The sequence below is a fragment of the Cibotium barometz genome, chromosome 14, assembly GCF_041138505.1.
Source record: "Cibotium barometz isolate CiBa-2024 chromosome 14, ASM4113850v1, whole genome shotgun sequence".
NCBI classification, from domain to species: Eukaryota; Viridiplantae; Streptophyta; class Polypodiopsida; order Cyatheales; family Cibotiaceae; genus Cibotium; species Cibotium barometz.
In genome coordinates this window covers 45,729,068-45,751,259 of record NC_141059.1, presented here as the reverse complement: position 1 = coordinate 45,751,259, position 22,192 = coordinate 45,729,068, and the positions used below count along the sequence as shown (strand labels likewise).

Genomic DNA, 22,192 nt, shown 5'->3' with positions numbered 1-22,192 from the left:
GTCTCCTGTATGGAAGTGACTTTTATCGATATCTTGCAAAAAGAGTCTACATGTGAATTGTGTGTGTGTGTGAGAGAGAGAGAGAGAGAAAGAGTGAAAGAGAGTAGGGAACAAGAGGTACCCATGTGTTACGATTTCAACCGCTTGCGAGTTTTGCAAGACTGCTCACCTGTAATTGCCAGTTTTGCAAGACTGCTCACCTGTAATTGCTTGCAAAAAAAAAGCACCCGAAGCCTCACCATCAACTCAACCCAAGGTTATGTCCTTCACACTAGCATCTACTGCCAACTCTGCATCCACATCTCTTGCGAAGAAGAACCATGCAACGAAACCACAACCTACCTTCAAAATGGGTTCCCAAAGCTACTCAACTTGCTTTACCTCAACCACCAAAAGCCTGAAGGCCTAGGCAAAATTGTGTCTCTATAATCAAGCTAAACCTAAAATTATTTTAAGGTGGATTCCCACTCGTCTTCTTCAAGCTCAAGGCTTTCACCATGCTAATAACTGGATTTGGGTTTCAAAGTGCAATCCAGTGATTCTAAGAGATGTTAACATGCAAGCCTCGCCAACAACTACCAAATCCAATAGTTCCAAAAACAAACAAGGGAAAGTAGGTCGTGATGGAATCTTTGCCACCCCTCCCACAAAAAATTTGGATTCCTAAAAACATTGGACTCTACTTCACGAAGGGGAGAAATTGAGCATACTTCTACTTCAATAAGAGAAGCTTTACATGTAGTTCCTTGATCAAGATCACCCTTATCTCAATAAGGCTCTCATATAAAATTTGCTAGGTTGGAGTTTCTTGATGTCTCACCCACCAAAACAACACTTTCCATAACTCTTCTAGAGGAAGTACTAATAAGCCATATTCGGTCTTATGAGAGTGCCTTGCCACCCTTACACCTTGATGTCAACATTCCTAATGATGCCAAAGTGTTCTTCATCGCACCTATGTCATCATCAAAAAAAATGGAAAAATTGGCTTCAAAAGGCATACTACATTACCCTTTGAGAAATCCATGGATGATGGGAAATGACATACAACCAGTTACTTCTATATTTGGACCCCCAAATACTATTTTGTTCCCTGACAACTTAAGCTCACACAAAGCGAGAACCAGTTGGGAAAAAAGTAACTCTCACATGTACAATAAAATAGCACTTATACCAACAAACATGAAACATTAACTAAAAAAAACAAAACCTAAAAAAGACAGAATTGAGCACACACCTAAGAAAAAGAGAATGAGTGCCTCACATGGAGTGCTGGTGCCTCACATGGAATATGAGTCATAGAGATGACCATGTCATTGGTTACCAAAAACATTTATTGTTGTTTTTCATGGATTTTGTATTCACTGTCTCATGTATGGAAGTGACTTTTATCAATATCTTGCAAAAGTTTAAAATGTGTTGGTGTGTAAATGTGTTAATATATATATATATATATACATAGAGAGAGAGAGAGAGAGAGAGAGAGAGAGAGAGAGAGAGAGAGAGAGAGAGAGAGAATTGTCCTATGTGTTACGATTTCAACCAAGCACACTTATTGGTGTTTTCCATGGAATTTGTATTCAATGTGTTATGACCCATGTTATTTGAATGATAATCATGGTCATTTAATATTTGATTTATATATATTTTTATGATGCCTATTTCTCATGAACACGTTAGGATTGATTGATGTGATGTCAATTGATTGTTACTACTGATGTGGTTTATGTTTATGAGTTTAGGTGATGAGGTGTGCAAGGGTACCGATTTAGGTGTTGCACAGTGCGAGGGTATCGATTTAGGTGTCGCACGGATGGTGGATTGAGTCGTGGCGTGTGGACAGATCTCATTATTTTATGCACAATATTTTCTAGCTGTACTATGGCGTTTGATATTATTTTGACATCAGTGTGATGTGTGTGTGTGTGCACACGTCAATTTATTGTACAGTGTGCGTGCGAGCACTAGTTGATTTATTTTATAATGTGCATATGTGCACAAGTTAGATTATTGAATTAGAAAAATTTGTGCAAACCTTAGAAGGTTTGAGGACAAGGTTAATTGAAGACAAGGCTAATTAAATGGCAAAGTCCAAATATGGATGTATACTTTATTTTTGGCTGAAAGCCTACTTTTGGGAATATATCAAAAATACCCACGCGAGAAGAAGCCACTCACGTTGGGGGGGGAAGATTGCACCCAGTCTTGTGTTGCCTTGTGTTGATGGTGATGTATTTCTTTCTCTTGCTCTATGTTTTGATATGTGCTTTAATTTTCAATTTAATTCAAGTAGTTATTTTGATATTTGATATAATTTTTATGAGTCTTTTGATTATTCTCTTCAAGAAAAGTAAAGGTCCGGTTGCACAATGTCTCTTGTATGGAAGCGACTTTTATCGAGATCTTGCAAAGAGAGTCTACATGTGAATTGTGTGTGTATGTGTGTGAGAGAGAGAGAGTGAAAAAGAGTAAGGGAACAAGAGGTACCCATGTGTTACGATTTCAACCGCTTGCTAGTTTTGCAAGACTGCTCACCTGTAACGCCAAAAAAAAGCACCCGAAGCCTCACCATCAACTCAACCCAAGGTTACGTCCTTCGCACTAGCATCTACTGCCAACTTTGCATCCACATCTCCTGCGAAGAAGAACCATGCAAAACGAAGCCACAACCTACCTTCAAAATGGGTTCCCAGAGCTACTCAACTTGCTTTACCTCAACCACCAAAAGCCTGAAGGCCTAGGCAAAATTGTCTCTCTATAATCAAGCTAAACCTAAAATTATTTTAAGGTGGATTCCCACTCGTCTTCTTCAAGCTCAAGGCTTTCACCATGGTAATAACTAGATTTGGGTTTCAAAGCGCAATCCAGTGATTCCAAGCGATGTTAACATGCAAGCCTCGCCAACAACTACCAAATCCAATAGTTCCAAAACAAACAAGGGAAAGTAGGTCGTGATGGAATCTTTGCCATCCCTCCTACAAAAAATTTGGATTCCTAAAAACATTGGACTCTACTTCACGAAGGGGAGAAATTGAGCATACTTCTACTTCAATAAGAGAAGCTTTACATGTAGTTCCTTGATCAAGATCACCCTTATCTCAATAAGGCTCTCATATAAAATTTGCTAGGTTGGAGTTTCTTGATGTCTCACCCACCAAAACAACACTTTCCATAACTCTTCTAGAGGAAGTACTAATAAGCCATATTCGGTCTTATGAGAGTGCCTTGCCACCCTTACACCTTGATGTCAACATTCCTAATGATGCCAAAGTGTTCTTCATCGCACCTATGTCATCATCAAGAAAAATGGAAAAATTGGCTTCAAAAGGCATACTACATTACCCTTTGAGAAATCCATGGATGATGGGAAATGACATACAACCAGTTACTTCTATATTTGGACCCCCAAATACTATTTTGTTCCCTGACAACTTAAGCTCACACAAAGCGGGAACCAGTTGGGAAAAAAGTAACTCGCACATGTACAATAAAATAGCACTTATACCAACAAACATGAAACATTAACTAAAAAAAACAAAACCTAAAAAAAAACAAAATTGAGCACACACCTAAGAAAAAGAGAATGAGTGCCTTACATGGAGTGCGTGCCTCACATGGAATATGAGTCATAGAGATGACCATGTCATTGGTTACCAAAAACATTTATTGTTGTTTTTCATGGATTTTGTATTCACTGTCTCATGTATGGAAGTGACTTTTATCAATATCTTGCAAAAGTTTAAAATGCGTTGGTGTGTAAATGTGTCAATATATATATATATATATACATATGTATGTATATACATAGAGAGAGAGAGAGAGAGAGAGAGAGAGAGAGAGAGAGAGAGAGAGAGAGAGAGAGAGAGAGAGAGAGAAATGTCCTATGTGTTACGATGTCAACCAAGCACACTTATTGGTGTTTTCCACGGAATTTGTATTCAATGTCTCCTGTATAGAAGCGACTTTTATCGATATCTTGCAAAGAGAGTCTACATGTGAATTGTGTGTGTGTGTGTGTGAGAGAGAGAGAGAGAGAGTGAAAAAGAGTAAGGGAACAAGAGGTACCCATGTGTTACGATTTCAACCGCTTGCCAATTTTGCAAGACTGCTCACCTGTAATTGCTCGCCAAAACCCCGAAGCCTCACCATCAACTCAACCCAAGGTTACGTGCTTCACATTAGCATCTACTGCCAACTCTGCATCCACATCTCCTACAAAGAAGAACCATGAAACGAAGCCACAACCTACCTTCAAAATGGGTTCCTAGAGCTACTCAACTTGCTTTACCTCAACTACCAAAAGCTTGAAGGCCTAGGCAAAATTGTCTCTCTATAATCAAGCTAAACCTAAAATTATTTTAAGGTGGATTCCCACTCGTCTTCTTCAAGCTCAAGGCTTTCACCATGGTAATAACTAGATTTGGGTTTCAAAGCGCAATCCAGTGATTCCAAGCGATGTTAACATGCAAGCCTTGCCAGCAACTACCAAATCCAATAGTTCCAAAACAAACAAGGCAAAGTAGGTCGTGATGGAATCTTTGCCGTCCCTCCCACAAAAAAATTGGATTCCTAAAAACATTAGACTCTACTTCAAGAAGGGGAGAAATCGAGCATACTTCTACTTCAATAAGAGAAGCTTTACATGTAGTTCCTTGATCAAGATCACCCTTATCTCAATAAGGCTCTCATATAAAATTTGCTAGGTTGGAGTTTCTTGATGTCTCACCCACCAAAAAGACACTTTCCCCATAACTCTTCTAGAGGAAGTACTAATAAGCCATATTCGGTCTGATGAGAGTGCCTTGCCACCCTTACACCTTGATGTCAACATTCCTAATGATGCCAAAGTGTTCTTCATCGCACCTATGTCATCATCAAGAAAAATAGAAAAATTGGCTTCAAAAGGCATACTACATTACCCTTTGAGAAATCCATGGATGATGGGAAATGACATACAACCAGTTACTTTTATATTTGGACCCCCAAATACTATTTTGTTCCTTGACAACTTAAGCTCACACAAAGCGGGAACCAGTTGGGAAAAAAGTAGCTCTCGTATGTACAATAAAATAGCACTTATACCAACAAACATGAAACATTTACTAAAAAAAACAAAAAGACAGAATTGAGCACACACCTAAAAAAAAGAGAATGAGTGCCTCACATGGAGTGCTAGTACCTCACATGGAATATGAGTCATAGAGATGACCATGTCATTGGTTACCAAAAAACATTTATGAGTGCCTCACATGGAGTGCTAGTGCCTCACATGGAATATGAGTCATAGAGATGACCATGTCATTGGTTACCAAAAACATTTATTGTTGTTTTTCATGGATTTTGTATTCACTGTCTCATGTATGGAAGTGACTTTTATCAATATCTTGTAAAAGTTTAAAATGCGTTGGTGTGTAAATATGTCAATATATATATATATACGTATGTGTGTATATACATAGAGAGAGAGAGAGAGAGAGAGAGAGAGAAATGTCCTATGTGTTACGATTTCAACCAAGCACACCTATTGGTGTTTTCCATGGAATTTGTATTCAATGTCTCATGTATGGAAGCGACTTTTATCGATATCTTGCAAAGAGAGTCTACATGTGAATTGTGTGTGTGTGTGTGTGTGTGTGTGTGTGTGAGAGAGAGAGAGAGAGAGAGAGAGAGAGTTAAAAAGAGTAAGGGAACGAGAGGTACCCATGTGTTACGATTTCAACCCCTTGCCAGTTTTGCAAGACTGCTTACCTGTAATTGCTCGCCAAAACCTCGAAGCCTCACCATCAACTCAACCCAAGGTTACTTCCTTCACACTAGCATCTACTGCCAACTCTGCATCCACATCTCCTGCGAAGAAGAACCATGCAACGAAGCCACAACCTACCTTCAAAATGGGTTCCTAGAGCTACTCAACTTGCTTTACCTCAACCACGAAAAGCCTGAAGGCCTAGGCAAAATTGTCTCTCTATAATCAAGCTAAACCTAAAATTATTTTAAGGTGGATTCCCACTCATCTTCTTCAAGCTCAAGGCTTTCACCATGGTAATACCTAGATTTGAACCTAAAATTATTTAAGGTGGATTCCCACTCGTCTTCTTCAAGCTCAAGGCTTTCACCATGGTAATAACTAGATTTGGGCAATCCAGTGATTCCAAGCGATGTTAACATGCAAGCCTCGCCAACAACTACCAAATCCAATAGTTCCAAAACAAACAAGGGAAAGTAGGTCGTGATGGAATCTTTGCCATCCCTCCCACAAGAAATTTGGATTCTTAAAAACATTAGACTCTACTTCAAGAAGGGGAGAATATGAGCATACTTCTACTTCAATAAGAGAAGCTTTACATGTTCCTTGATCAAGATCACCCTTTTCTCAATAAGGCTCTCATATAAAATTTGCTAGGTTGGAGTTTCTTGATGTCTCACCCACCAAAACAACACTTTCCATAACTCTTCTAGAGGAAGTACTAATAAGCCATATTCGGTCTTATGAGAGTGCCTTGCCACCCTTACACCTTGATGTCAACATTCCTAATGATGCCAAAGTGTTCTTCATCGCACCTATGTCATCATCAAGAAAAATGGAAAAATTGGCTTCAAAAGGTATACTACATTACCCTTTGAGAAATCCATGGATGATGGGAAATGACATACAACCAGTTACTTCTATATTTGGACCCCCAAATACTATTTTGTTCCCTGACAACTTAAGCTCACACAAAGCGGGAACCAGTTGGGAAAAAAGTAACTCTCACATGTACAATAAAATAGCACTTATACCAACAAACATGAAACATTAACTAAAAAAACAAAACCTAAAAAAGACAGAATTGAGCACACACCTAAGAAAAAGAGAATGAGTGCCTCACATGGAGTGCTGGTGCCTCACATGGAATATGAGTCATAGATATGACCATGTCATTGGTTACCAAAAACATTTATTGTTGTTTTTCATGGATTTTGTATTCACTATCTCATGTATGGAAGTGACTTTTATCAATATCTTGCAAAAGTTTAAAATGTGTTGGTGTGTAAATGTGTTAATATATATATATATATATATATACATAAAGAAAGAGAAAGAGAGAGAGAGAGAGAGAGAGAGAGAGAGAGAGAGAGAGAGAGAGAGAGAGAGAGAGAGAGAGAGAGAGAAATGTCCTATGTGTTACGATTTCAACCAAGCACACTTATTGGTGTTTTCCATGGAATTTGTTTTCAATGTCTCCTGTATGGAAGCGACTTTTGTCGATATCTTGCAAAGAGTCTACATGTGAATTGTGTGTGTGTGTGTGTGAGAGAGAGAGAGAGAGTGAAAAAGAGTAAGGGAACAAGAGGTACCCATGTGTTACGATTTCAACCGTTTGCCAGTTTTGCAAGACTGCTCACTTGTAGTTGCTCGCCAAAACCCCGAAGCCTCACCATCAACTCAACCCAAGGTTACGTCCTTCACACTAGCATCTACTGCCAACTCTGCATCCACATCTCCTGCGAAGAAGAACCATGCAACGAAGCCACAACCTACCTTCAAAATGGGTTCCCAGAGCTACTCAACTTGCTTTACCTCAGCCACCAAAAGCCTGAAGGCCTAGGCAAAATTGTCTCTCTATAATCAAGCTTAACCTAAAATTATTTTAAGGTGGATTCCCACTCGTCTTCTTCAAGCTCAAGGCTTTCACCATGGTTATAACTAGATTTGGGTTTCAAAGCACAATCCAGTGATTCCAAGCGATGTTAACATGCAAGCATCGCCAACAACTACCAAATCCAATAGTTCCAAAACAAACAAGGGAAAGTAGGTCGTGATGGAATCTTTGCCATCCCTCCCACAAAAAATTTGGATTCCTAAAAACATTAGACTCTACTTCAAGAAGGGGAGAATATGAGCATACTTCTACTTCAATAAGAGAAGCTTTACATGTTCCTTGATCAAGATCACGCTTATCTCAATAAGGCTCTCATATAAAAGTTGCTAGGTTGGAGTTTCTTGATGTCTCACACACCAAAACAACACTTTCCATAACTATTCTAGAAAAAGTACTAATAAGCCATATTCGGTCTTATAAGAGTGCCTTGCCACCCTTACACCTTGATGTCAACATTCCTAATGACGCCAAAGTGTTCTTCATCGCACCTATGTCATCATCAAGAAAAATGGAAAAATTGGCTTCAAAAGGCATCCTACATTACCCTTTGAGAAATCCATGGATGATGGGAAATGACATACAACTAGTTACTTCCATATTTGGACCCCCAAATATTATTTTGTTCCCTGACAGCTTAAGCTCACACAAAGCGGGAACCAGTTGGGAAAAAAGTAACTCTCACATGTACAATAAAATAGCACTTATACCAACAAACATGAAACATTAACTAAAAAAACAAAACCTAAAAAAGACAGAATTGAGCACACACCTAAGAAAAAGAGAATGAGTGCCTCACATGGAGTGCTGGTGCCTCACATGGAATATGAGTCATAGAGATGACCATGTCATTGGTTACCAAAAACATTTATTGTTGTTTTTTATGGATTTTGTATTCACTGTCTCATGTATGGAAGTGACTTTTATCAATATCTTGCAAAAGTTTAAAATGTGTTGGTGTGTAAATGTGTTAATATATATATATATACACACATGTATGTATATACATACATAGAGAGAGAGAGAGAGAGAGAGAGAGAGAGAGAGAGAGAGAGAGAGAGAGAGAGAGAGAAATGTCCTATGTGTTACGATTTCAACCAAGCACACTTATTGGTGTTTTCCATGGAATTTGTATTCAATGTCTCCTATCTAGAAGCGACTTTTATCGATATCTTGCAAAGAGAGTCTACATGTGAATTGTGTGTGTGTGTGTGTGTGTGTGTGTGTGTGTGTGCAAGAGAGAGAGTGAAAAAGAGTAAGGGAACAAGAGGTACCCATGTGTTACGATTTCAACCGCTTGCCAGTTTTGCAAGACTGCTCACCTGTAATTGCTCGCCAAAACCCCGAAGCCTCACCATCAACTCAACCCAAGGTTACGTCCTTCACACTAGCATCTACTGCAACCTCTGCATCCACATCTCCTACGAAGTGAACAACCATGCAACGAAGCCACAACCTACCTTCAAAATGGGTTCCCAGAGCTACTCAACTTGCTTTACCTCGATCACCAAAAGCCTGAAGGCCTAGGCAAAATTTTCTCTCTATAATCAAGCTAAACCTAAAATTATTTTAAGGTGGATTCCCACTCGTCTTCTTCAAGCTAAACCTAAATTATTTTAAGGTGGATTCCCACTCGTCTTCTTCAAGCTCAAGGCTTTCACCATGGTAATAACTAGATTTGGGTTTCAAAGCACAATCCAGTGATTCCAAGCGATGTTAACATGCAAGCCTCGCCAACAACTACCAAATCCAATAGTTCCAAAACAAACAAGGGAAAGTAGGTCGTGAAGGAAACTTTGCCATCCCTCCCACAAAAAATTTGGATTCCTAAAAACATTAGACTCTACTTCAACAAGGGGAGAAATTGAGCATACTTCTACTTCAATAAGATAATCTTTACATGTAGTTCCTTGATCAAGATCACCCTTATCTCAATAAGGCTCTCATATAAAATTTGCTAGGTTGGAGTTTCTTGATGTCTCACCCACAAAAACAACACTTTCCATAACTCTTCAAGAGGAAGTACTAATAAGCCATATTCGGTCTTATGAGAGTGCCTTGCCACCCTTACACCTTGATGTCAACATTCTTAATGATGCCAAAGTGTTCTTCATCGCACCTATGTCATCATCAAGAAAAATGGAAAAATTGGCTTCAAAAGGCGCACTACATTACCCTTTGAGAAATCCATGGATGATGGGAAATGACATACAACCAGTTACTTCTATATTTGGACCCCCAAATACTATTTTGTTCCCTGACAACTTCAGCTCACACAAAGCGAGAACCAGTTGGGAAAAAAGTAACTCTCACATGTACAATAAAATAGCACTTATACCAACAAACATGAAACATTAACTAAAAAAAATAAAACCTAAAAAAGACAGAATTGAGCACACACCTAAGAAAAAGAGAATGAGTGCCTCACATGGAGTGCTGGTGCCTCACATGGAATATGAGTCATAGAGATGATCATGTGAGGCACTCCATGTGAGTGCCTCACATGGAGTGCTGGTGCCTCACATGGAATATGAGTCATAGAGATCCAAAGTGTTCTTCATCGCACCTATGTCATCATCAAGAAAAATGAAAAAATTGGCTTCAAAAGGCATACTACATTACCCTTTGAGAAATCCATGGATGATGGGAAATGACATACAACCAGTTACTTCTATATTTGGACCCCCAAATACTATTTTGTTCCCTGACAACTTAAGCTCACACAAAGCGGCGGGAACCAGTTGGGAAAAAAGTAACTCTCACATGTACAATAAAATAGCACTTATACCAATAAACATGAAACATTAACTAAACAAAACAAAACCTAAAAAAGACAGAATTGAGCACACACCTAAGAAAAAGAGAATGAGTGCCTCACATGGAGTGCTGGTGCCTCACATGGAATATGAGTCATAGAGATGACCATGTCATTGGTTACCAAAAACATTTATTCATGGATTTTGTATTCACTGTCTCATGTATGGAAGTGACTTTTATCAATATCTTGCAAAAGTTTAAAATGTGTTGGTGTGTAAATGTGTTAATATATATATATATACACATATGTATGTATATACATAGAGAGAGAGAGAGAGAGAGAGAGAGAGAGAGAGAGAGAGAGAGAGAGAGAGAGAGAGAGAAATGTCCTATGTGTTACGATTTCAACCAAGCACACTTATTGGTGTTTTCCATGGAATTTGTATTCAATGTCTCCTATATGGAAGCGACTTTTATCGATATCTTGTAAAGAGAGTCTACATGTGAATTGTGTGTGTGTGTGTGTGAGAGAGAGAGAGAGAGTGAGAAAGAGTAAGGGAACAAGAGGTACCCATGTGTACGATTTCAACCGCTTGCGAGTTTCGCAAGACTGCTCACTTGTAATTGCTCGCCAAAACCCCGAAGTCTCACCATCAACTCAACCCAAGGTTACGTCCTTCACACTAGCATCTACTGCTAACTTTGCATCCACATCTCCTGCGAAGAAGAACCATGCAAAACGAAGCCACAACCTACCTTCAAAATGGGTTCCCAGAGCTACTCAACTTGCTTTACCTCAACCACCAAAAGCCTGAAGGCCTAGGCAAAATTGTCTCTCTATAATCAAGCTAAACCTAAAATTATTTTAAGGTGGATTCCCACTCGTCGTCTTCAAGCTCAAGGCTTTCACCATGGTAATAACTAGATTTGGGTTTCAAAGGGCAATCCAGTGATTTCAAGCGATGTTAACATGCAAGCCTCGCCAACAACTACCAAATCCAATAGTTCCAAAACAAACAAGGGAAAGTAGGTCGTGATGGAATCTTTGCCATCCCTCCCACAAAAAATTTAGATTCTTAAAAACATTAGACTCTACTTCAAGAAGGGGAGAATATGAGCATACTTCTACTTCAATAAGAGAAGCTTTACATGTAGTTCCTTGATCAAGATCACCCTTATCTCAATAAGGCTCTCATATAAAATTTGCTAGGTTGGAGTTTCTTGATGTCTCACCCACCAAAACAACACTTTCCATAACTCTTCTAGAGGAAGTACTAATAAGCCATATTCGGTCTTATGAGAGTGCCTTGCCACCCTTACACCTTGATGTCAACATTCCTAATGATGCCAAAGTGTTCTTCATTGCACCTATGTCATCATCAAGAAAAATGGAAAAATTGGCTTCAAAAGGCATACTACATTACCCTTTGAGAAATCCATGGATGATGGGAATGACATACAACCAGTTACTTCTATATTTGGACCCCCAAATACTATTTTGTTCCCTGACAACTTAAGCTCACACAAAGCGGGAACCAGTTGGGAAAAACGTAACTCTCACATGTACAATAAAATAGCACTTATACCAACAAACATGAAACATTAACTAAAAAAAACAAAACCTAAAAACGACAGAATTGAGCACACACCTAAGGAAAAGAGAATGAGTGCCGGAGTGCTGGTGCCTCACATGGAATATGAGTCATAGAGATGACCATGTCATTGGTTACCAAAAACATTTATGGATTTTGTATTCACTGTCTCATTATTGGAAGTTACTTTTATCAATATCTTGCAAAATTTTAAAATGTGTTGGTGTGTAAATGTGTTAATATTTATATATATACATATGTATGTATATACATACATAGAGAGAGAGAGACACAGAGAGAGAGAGAGAGAGAGAGAGAGAGAGAGAGAGAGAGAGAGAGAGAGAAATGTCCTATAAGTTACGATTTCAACCAAGCACACTTATTGGTGTTTTCCATGGAATTTGTATTCAATGTCTCCTATAGGGAAGCAACTTTTATCGATATCTTGCAAAGAGAGTCTACATGTGAATTGTGTGTGTGTGTGTGTGTGAGAGAGAGAGAGAGAGAGAGTGAAAAAGAGTAAGAAGGGAGCAAGAGGTACCCATGTGTTACGATTTCAACCGCTTGCCAGTTTTGCAAGACTGCTCACCTGTAATTGCTCGCCAAAACCCCGAAGCCTCACCATCAACTCAAACCAAGGTTACGTCCTTCACACTAGCATCTACTACCAACTCTGCATCCACATCTCGTGCGAAGAGAAGAACCATGCAACGAAGCCACAACCTACCTTCAAAATGGGTTCCCAGAGCTACTCAAGTTGCTTTACCTCAACCACCAAAAGCGTGAAGGCCTAGGCAAAATTATCTCTCTATAATCAAGCTAAACCTAAAATTATTTTAAGGTGGATTCCCACTCGTCTTCTTCAAGCTCAAGGCTTTCACCATGGTAATAACTAGATTTGGGTTTCAAAGCACAATCCATTGATTCCAAGCGATGTTAACATGCAAGCCTCGCCAACAACTACCAAATCCAATAGTTCCAAAACAAACAAGGGAAAGTAGGTCGTGATGTAATCTTTGCCATCCCTCCCACAAAAAAATTGGATTCTTAAAAAGATTAGACTCTACTTCAAGAAGGGGAGAATATGAACATGCTTCTACTTCAATAAGAGAAGCTTTACATGTAGTTCCTTGATCAAGATCACCCTTATCTCAATAAGGCTCTCATATAAAATTTGCTAGGTTGGAGTTTCTTGATGTCTCACACACCAAAACAACACTTTCCACCATAACTGTTCTAGAAAAAGTACTAATAAGCCATATTCGGTCTTATGAGAGTGCCTTGCCACCCTTACACCTTGATGTCAACATTCCTAATGATGCCAAAGTGTTCTTCATCGCACCTATGTCATCATCAAGAAAAATGAAAAAATTGGCTTCAAAAGGCATACTACATTACCCTTTGAGAAATCCATGGATGATGGGAAATGACATACAACCAGTTACTTCTATATTTGGACCCCCAAATACTATTTTGTTCCCTGACAACTTAAGCTCACACAAAGCGGGAACCAGTTGGGAAAAAAGTAACTCTCACATGTACAATAAAATAGCACTTATACCAATAAACATGAAACATTAACTAAAAAAAACAAAACCTAAAAAAGACAGAATTGAGCACACACCTAAGAAAAAGAGAATGAGTGCCTCACATGGAGTGCTGGTGCCTCACATGGAATATGAGTCATAGAGATGACCATGTCATTGGTTACCAAAAACATTTATTGTTGTTTTTCATGGATTTTGTATTCACTGTCTCATGTATGGAAGTGACTTTTATCAATATCTTGCAAAAGTTTAAAATGTGTTGGTGTGTAAATGTGTTAATATATATATATATACACATATGTATGTATATACATAGAGAGAGAGAGAGAGAGAGAGAGAGAGAGAGAGAGAGAGAAATGTCCTATGTGTTACGATTTCAACCAAGCACACTTATTGGTGTTTTCCATGGAATTTGTATTCAATGTCTCCTATATGGAAGCGACTTTTATCGATATCTTGTAAAGAGAGTCTACATGTGAATTGTGTGTGTGTGTGAGAGAGAGAGAGAGAGTGAAAAAGAGTAAGGGAACAAATGTGTTACGATTTCAACCGCTTGCGAGTTTTGCAAGACTGCTCACCTGTAATTGCTTGCCAAAACCCCGAAGTCTCACCATCAACTCAACACAAGGTTACGTCCTTCACACTAGCATCTACTGCTAACTCTGCATCCACATCTCCTGCTACCTCAACCACCAAAAGCCTGAAGGCCTAGGCAAAATTTTCTCTCTATAATCAAGCCAAACCTAAAATTATTTTAAGGTGGATTCCCACTCGTCTTCTTCAAGCTCAAGGCTTTCACCATGGTAATAACTTGATTTGGGTTTCAAAGCACAATCCAGTGATTCCAAGCGATGTTAACATGCAAGCCTCGCCAACAACTACCAAATCCAATAGTTCCAAAACAAACAAGGGAAAGTAGGTCGTGATGGAATCTTTGCCATCCCTCCCACAAAAAATTTGGATTCCTAAAAACATTAGACTCTACTTCAAGAAGGGGAGAAATTGAGCATACTTCTACTTCAATAAGAGAAGCTTTACATGTAGTTCCTTGATCAAGATCACCCTTATCTCAATAAGGCTCTCATATAAAATTTGCTAGGTTTGAGTTGCTTGTTGTCTCACCCACCAAAACAACACTTTCCATAACTCTTCTAGAGGAAGTACTAATAAGCCATATTTGGTCTTATGAGAGTGCCTTGCCACCCTTACACCTTGATGTCAACATTCCTAATGATGCCAAAGCGTTCTTCATCGCACCTATGTCATCATCAAGAAAAATGGAAAATTGGCTTTAAAAGGCATACTACATTACCCTTTGAGAAATCCATGGATGATGGGAAATGACATACAACCAGTTACTTCTATATTTGGACCCCCAAATACTATTTTGTTCCCTGACAACTTAAGCTCACACAAAGCGGGAACCAGTTGGGAAAAAAGTAACTCTCACATGTACAATAAAATAGCACTTATACCAACAAACATGAAACATTAAAACTATTAAAAAAAAACCCTAAAAAAGACAGAATTGAGCACACAGCTAAGAAAAAGAGAATGAGTGCCTCACATGGAGTGCTGGTGCCTTACATGGAATATGAGTCATAGAGATGACCATGTCATTGGTTACCGAAAACATTTATTGTTGTTTTTCATGGATTTTGTATTCACTGTCTCATGTATGAAAAGGACTTTTATCAATATCTTGCAAAAGTTAAAAATGTGTTGGTGTGTAAATGTGTCAATATATACATACATACATACATACATACATACATACATATATATATATATATATATATATATATATATATATATATACATATATATACATATGTATGTATAGAGAGAGAGAGAGAGAGAGAGAGAGAGAGAGAGAGAGAGAAATGTCCTATGTGTTACGATTTCAACCAAGCACACTTATTGGTGTTTTCCATGGAATTTGTATTCAATGTCTCCTGTATGGTAGCGACTTTTATCGATATCTTGCAAAGAGAGTCTACATGTGAATTGTGTGTGTGTGTGTGAGAGAGAGAGAGAGAGAGTGAAAAAGAGTAGGGAACAAGAGGTACCCATGTGTTACGATTTCAACCGCTTGCCAGTTTTGCAAGACTCCTCACCTGTAATTGCTCGCCAAAAAAAAGCACCCGAAGCCTCACCATCAACTCAACCACCAAGGTTACGTCCTTCACAGTAGCATCTACTGCCAACTCTACATCCACATCTCCTGTGAGCGAAGAAGAACCATGCAACGAAGCCACAAACTACCTTCAAAATGGGTTCCCAGAGCTACTCAACTTGCTTTACCTCAACCACTAAAAGCCTGAAGGCCTAGGCAAAATTGTCTCTCTATAATCAAGCTAAACCTAAAATTATTTTAAGGTGGATTCTCACTCGTCTTCTTTAAGCTCAAGGCTTTCACCATGGTAATAACTGGATTTGGGTTTCAAAGCACAATCCAATGATTATGCAAGCCTCGCCAACAACTACCAAATCCAATAGTTCCAAAACAAACAAGGGAAAGTAGGTCGTGATGGAATCTTTGCCATCCCTCCCACAAAAAATTTGGATTTCTAAAAACATTAGACTCTACTTCAAGAAGGGGAGAAATTGAGCATACTTCTACTTCAATAAGAGAAGCTTACATGTAGTTCCTTGATCAAGATCACCCTTATCTCAATAGGGCTCTCATATAAAATTTTCTAGGTTGGAGTTTCTTGATGTCTCACCCACCAAGACAACACTTTCCATAACTCTTCTAGAGGAAGTACTAATAAGCCATATTCGGTCTTATGAGAGTGCCTTGCCACCCTTTCAACATTCCTAATGATGCCAAAGCGTTCTTCATGGCACCTATGTCATCATCAAGAAAAATGGTAAACTTGGCTTCAAAAGGCATACTACATTACCCTTTGAGAAATCCATGGATGACGAGAAATGACATACAACCAGTTACTTCTATATTTGGACCCCCAAATACTATTTTGTTCCCTGACAACTTAAGCTCACACAAAGCGGGAACCAGTTGGGAAAAAAGTAACTCTCACATGTACAATAAAATAGCACTTATACCAACAAACATGAAACATTAACAAAAAGAACAAAAAAAAAAATCTAAAAAAGACAGAATTGAGCACACACCTAAGAAAAAGAGAATGCTTAGAATATGGCAAATGAGGTTGTCATCCTTCTTTACATAACCTGCAGGTCTCAAACAATGTATTTCACTTGGCGTGACACTAGTGCACCTATTCTGGATCCAAATATGAAGAATGGTATTATCAGGGAGTGTCTAGCATACCACCTTTCCATAACTACTCTTGTTACTTTTATGCATCTTTAGGAGCGACTTGTTGTGGAAATAATTTCATTAATTTGTTTTTATTATAATTCCGTCCCATTGCTCTATGCCATGCATGTAAATGAGGTATGCTCTTTGCCACTTTCCATCTTTGTATGCAATGTAGGACATATTTTTGACATTATGGGATTCATGTCCGGTGGCAAAGAAGGTGTGGGATTTCCTTTCTCGCGTATGGATTCCATTGACAGATAGGCCTGTAAGGTTAAAGACTAGATTTTTGGTAAGATTTCGAATGGGTCGGATAACCCAGAACATTCAGTTTTCTTTCATTTTTTCAGGTGGATAGGTTTGTGGCATATTTGATTAACTAGGAATGCCTTTATATTTGATGCAAAAGTGGGTATTACAACTCATATAGGTCGTATAAAAGGGCTACTATTGTGGCAAGTCTATTCCTTGCGGTAAGCTTATTTAGTGGAGAACGACACGGCTATATATTGGATGAGGGTACTCCGAGCTACACTTATGGTTCGGAGTAATTAGTGAGGGAAAGCTAGTACATCACATGACGGCCATGTGGCCATGTGATGGAAAGCTAGTACATCACATGGCGGCCATGTGGCCATTCGTAAAGTAATTTTGATAATATATCTTCTATTACGAGAGAGAGAGAGAGAGAGAGAGAGAGAGAGAGAGAGAGAGAGAGAGATAGATTGATGTAAAGTAATTTTGATAATATATCTTCTATTACGAGAGAGAGAGAGAGAGAGAGAGAGAGAGAGAGAGAGAGAGATTGATGTAAAGTAATTTTGATAATATATCTTCTATTACGAGAGAGAGAGAGAGAGAGAGAGAGAGAGAGAGAGAGAGAGAGAGATTGATGTAAAGTCAGAGAGCGTGAAAAGAGAGAGATAGAGAATAAAAGTAGATTTTAATAAAATATAAATATAAAAAATTATATATATATGTATGAATAAAATATTAAAAACATATATATATAGTAAATACATAATAGTATATTATAATATTGATATACAAATCAATACACAGATAGGAAACATGTAATAGTATCATATTAATACTATTATATATAAACACATTCACACACATATATATACGTGTACAAGAGGGTGAAAGAGAAAGAGGGGGGAGAGAGAGAAAGTTTCTATGTGTGTGAAGAGTGTATGCGAGATGGGTGTGAGAAGAGAGAGAGTGTATGTGTGAGAGAGGGTTGTGTCTATGTACGTGACAGACACAAAAAGAATGCATGTGAGAGAGACACACACATATATGCATCTAGATGAGAGAGTAGTATATAAACACCTGCACACATACATACAAACGTGCACACATGAATATGCAAACACACACCACACATAAAAACACACGCACACAATCACTCACATACGCTTGTATACATATATACACATGGATAGTATACAAGTCACCTACTTTGTAAGTATTAAGGTCAATGGACATGCAACAAATAGATTTGCACCCCGCCCGGACATCAGTCAATGCATCTGTAGTAGCGATGTCTATTTACTCGTAATTTTATTTGAGAGACAGCGAGCGCGGATAACTAAGACGATAAACGCTGTTGGGAAGCTCGAGCAGCTAGTGTTGTGCAGTAGTAAGGTTCGTTTGCTTCTGCCAATTTTCTTCTTTTTGTGAATTTCCCAGTTAAAATTATCATCTTGCTTGACTTAATTAATTTCTCATGTGACTTAATTAATTTCTCATGGTCTTCCCCCATGTGGAGAAAGCTTGCTTAGCTTAATCCATATATTTATTCGGCCTTATATATCCCTGAGAAAATCAGGATTATCTCTCTAATTCCCTGGTGATTCCATGTCAGTGCTCAATGCTTAGATTTGAAGGTTTTTGTGAGCTCCCATGTGCTAGCCTTTGGATCATAAATGAGTGGTCATTTTTAATGGTTTTTAATGTAGCTTTTCACATCTAAGGTGAAATATTTTATTTTTGTGCAGAATGTCATGGCTTGTAGATGGGCAGACATTTGCAAGGAAAGTAAAAAATCCAGCACACGGTGTATGCAGACATGGCTCAAGAGGCATACACATAGAATGCCCTTCTTGTGGGCATGAATTCGAGCAGGGAGAGGTATGGCAACGTACAGACTCCTTCATTCTAATGAGCTTGTGGACACCGATTGTTTTTGTAGATAAATCTTTTGCATGCAGTTGCAAGCAAGAAAAATAGTGATCTTTTGAATGCTACTTTCATTTTGCAAGTGAGTAGTGTCATGCTTTTTGATGGTAATTTTACTTTTGTAACCACAAAAACTCTTCAGCAACATTTGGGGACTTCATGAGGGGCTACAGAAGGGATGTCGGAGAGGTTATCAAACTTATTTTGCTAGCACATTTGGGGACTTCATGAGGGACCAGAGAAGGGATGTCGTAGAGGTTATCAAGCTTGTTTTGTTAGCTCCAGACACACTGGTAACAGCAACTGTGTCTAATGCTGGAACCCCCCCACCACCACATACTTAATTTTTTGTTTGCAACTAGTCAAGCAGCGCCTAGGGGTCATAGACGCCCTCTTCCAAACCATCACCTGTATCCAACATGTATATACTCTTGACATGGATCGCTTCCCGAGGCTGGCACTAGAGTCTTTTATGCAATTACATCAGAAGAGCGAGAGGGAGCAGGTTAGGCTTGCTGGACTACCCTCCTCCTCATCAGCACCATCATAGGATTCCACCCTGAAAATGGGTCGTATGGTGATGAATACAGAATCACACCGCTCCAACTCTTGAGAGATAGAGAGCAGTGGCACGTGAGATTCGAAGGGTTTCCGCCACCTTACCTGCAGGAGCAAGCAGCATTTCTTATCAAATGAGAAAAATAGCTGTACCAACTCTTCTTGAGTGAGGATAGCTTGGATGCTTGGTGCAATCTTGAGGAAAAAAGGATCCCAACACCCATCAGTGACCCCAACTTTTGGGAAGTCTATGCATGACAGCTTTATCAGGTGCTGGATCAGCCCATACCCTAGATGTCGCACATTCCACTTCCCACCACATTCATTCTTTTTTTGACACTGTCAATACCACTTGGGCTCAAAAAGGTTGCGTAATGCGAGAGCAAAAGATCATGAAGATCTACGTTTGGAACACTTGGCCCATGGGCATCAGGTACTAGCTCCCATTCTTGCAGAATTCTTTAATAGAGCCCTTCTGTGAAGGCTTGCCTCCCTCCTCGAACACAAACACTGTTGTTCCCATCCATAAGGCAGGAGACCCCATGAACCCAAATAATTGTAGGTTTATCATGATTGGCCATATGATGGCCAAGATTTACGAGGAAGTACGAGAATCAGAGATTAGCTCTATGGCGGAGAGGCTGGGCATGGAGCATCAGGCAAGGGAGGCTTCCGACAGAACTACTTTACTTTAGGTCATATTTTCATCCTACGGCAGGTCAGCAAAGAGGAGGCAAGGTCATGGAAATAGCATGTATACTGTTGCTTTGTGGATTTCCGCAAAGCTTTCGACTCTGTCCGTTGGTCCCACTTACTGGGATGCTTGAGGAGCTTTAGTTCCCACATGACATGATATGGGAGGTGATGACCCGATATATGGTAGTGATTGGCAGGGTTCGGGCACTAGGAGGGCTCTCTGGTAATATATGCAGCACCTTTGGGGTCAAACAAGGAAGCCCAGTCTCCTCCACACTCTTTGGCCAGTGTACATTGATGAGATATCAGCTTTCATGGACAGATTAAGAGGTAGAGGCTCACCATTGGCTTAGGTGGTAAGTGCCCATCTTGTTACATATAGATGACATAGTCCTGATATGAGATTCAGCCAAGGGGTTAAATAGACATCTAGAGGCACTTGAGAGGTTTTGTGACGAGAGAGACCTCATGGTCAATCTTAGCAAAACCAAGGTCATGTTGTTCAATACATCATATGAGGTCACATTGAAACCGGCCTTCAGAAACTTGACGGGCGGTTAGCACACTTAATCACACTTAAATCTCTTTATGAACTGGAATAATAAACTTGGAAGAAGAAGAAAAAGAATAAGTGGACCTAGAGTGCTCCTGCACAAAAGACCAATTGGTCCCAAAGCGTGGCGCCCCCGCAAGTATTTATTTATCACTTGATGCCGGCGTAGCCCTTGTACAATTTCCGAGAAGATACCTCCTTGCTTCACGTGGAGGAGATCTTCTTGAATCTTTCACCCAGCTTGTGTTGTGTTGAAACAAGAGCCTTGGCCCCCTATTTATACAAGATTGGGGGTGAAAAGCTATGCTTTCATTCTGGATCGCTGCAGCGCGTGTAGCCCGCTGCCCCCTGCGCCTCCCCCTTCGCAGTCGCCGCCGCCTCCTCCCCCTCCTCCTTCACCCGCCTGTCCCCGCAGCCCTTCCTCCCCTCCGCCTTCACCCGCCTGTCCCCGCAGCCCTTCCTCCCCTCCGCCTTCATCCCGCCTGCCCCCCTCTGCCCCCCGCCTGAGCCAGACCCTTCCGCCCCCGGCCTCCCTCTTCCGCGCCGCCCTCCACTTCCCCCCCCTTTCTCGCCTTCTCTGCGCAGCCCCCCCCTCGCCATCTTTCTTCCTCCGCCTCTCTCCCTCCCCCCCGCCCCCCTTTTTCCACCCTCTTTTTCCCCCCCTCCTTGCGTCGTCGGCTTCTCCGCCCCCCGTCCCTGCCTCTCCCTATCTCCTTGCCTCAGCCCCCCCATCCCCCCCCCCTTTTTGTTTTTTCGGCGTCTTCAGCGGAGTGGCGTGGTCTTTCTTGGGTTCGTCTCGTCGATTCAGCCAGTACCTGGTCTTTTTCCCCTAGGAGGACTCCATGGCAGCCTCTCCGTCAGCCCCGACCGATACAGGTCTTCGACTAGACTTCTCAGATGCAGAGCAGCAGCTTCTCGCGTCCTCCGTTTCTTCTTTGGAGGCCTCCTCCTTGGTTTGCAAGGTGGTGGGTAGCCGCCCAATGCGGAGAGAGTTACGCGACCTACTTCAGGGTAGCCTCATCGGCGAGACTGCCAGAATCGTCAGCGTGGATTTTTTAGGCCGCGGCTACTACCAGGTGGAGTTCGAGTCCCCACCAGCAGCTCAGAGGGTGCTGGCTCGGAGCCCCATTGCCCTACGCTCCTCTCGGGCGTTCTTGGCGCGATGGACACACGGTTTCGACCCATCGTCTGATCCACTGGCAGGCGCGACTGGATTCCCCATCACCGTCTGCTTTCCAGGTCTCCGAAGGGAGTACTTGCCCCTCCTGCCGGCCATAGGCAAGGCTTTCGGGCAGGTGGTGGAGGTGCCACAGACCGCGGCTTCAGTGGTTGCTCGGGCAGCAGGACTCCCGGCCATTCGTGTTGTTGTTTCGTCA

General features: G+C 40.4%; 1 protein-coding gene across 2 annotated transcripts in view; it reads left to right on the top strand.

Annotated features, from left to right (window-relative positions):
- The first annotated feature begins 18,182 nt into the window (after positions 1-18,182).
- Positions 18,183-22,192, top strand: part of LOC147632080 (uncharacterized) — a 28,472-nt gene continuing 24,462 nt past the window's right edge. For both annotated transcript variants that reach the window (XM_086808652.1, XM_086808651.1), the window contains exons 1-2: positions 18,183-18,475; positions 18,829-18,961. In XM_086808652.1, coding sequence (XP_086664778.1) covers positions 18,830-18,961 — 132 coding nt within the window. In that variant the 5' untranslated portion in view covers positions 18,183-18,475; position 18,829. The remainder of the gene's footprint in view (positions 18,476-18,828; positions 18,962-22,192) is intronic.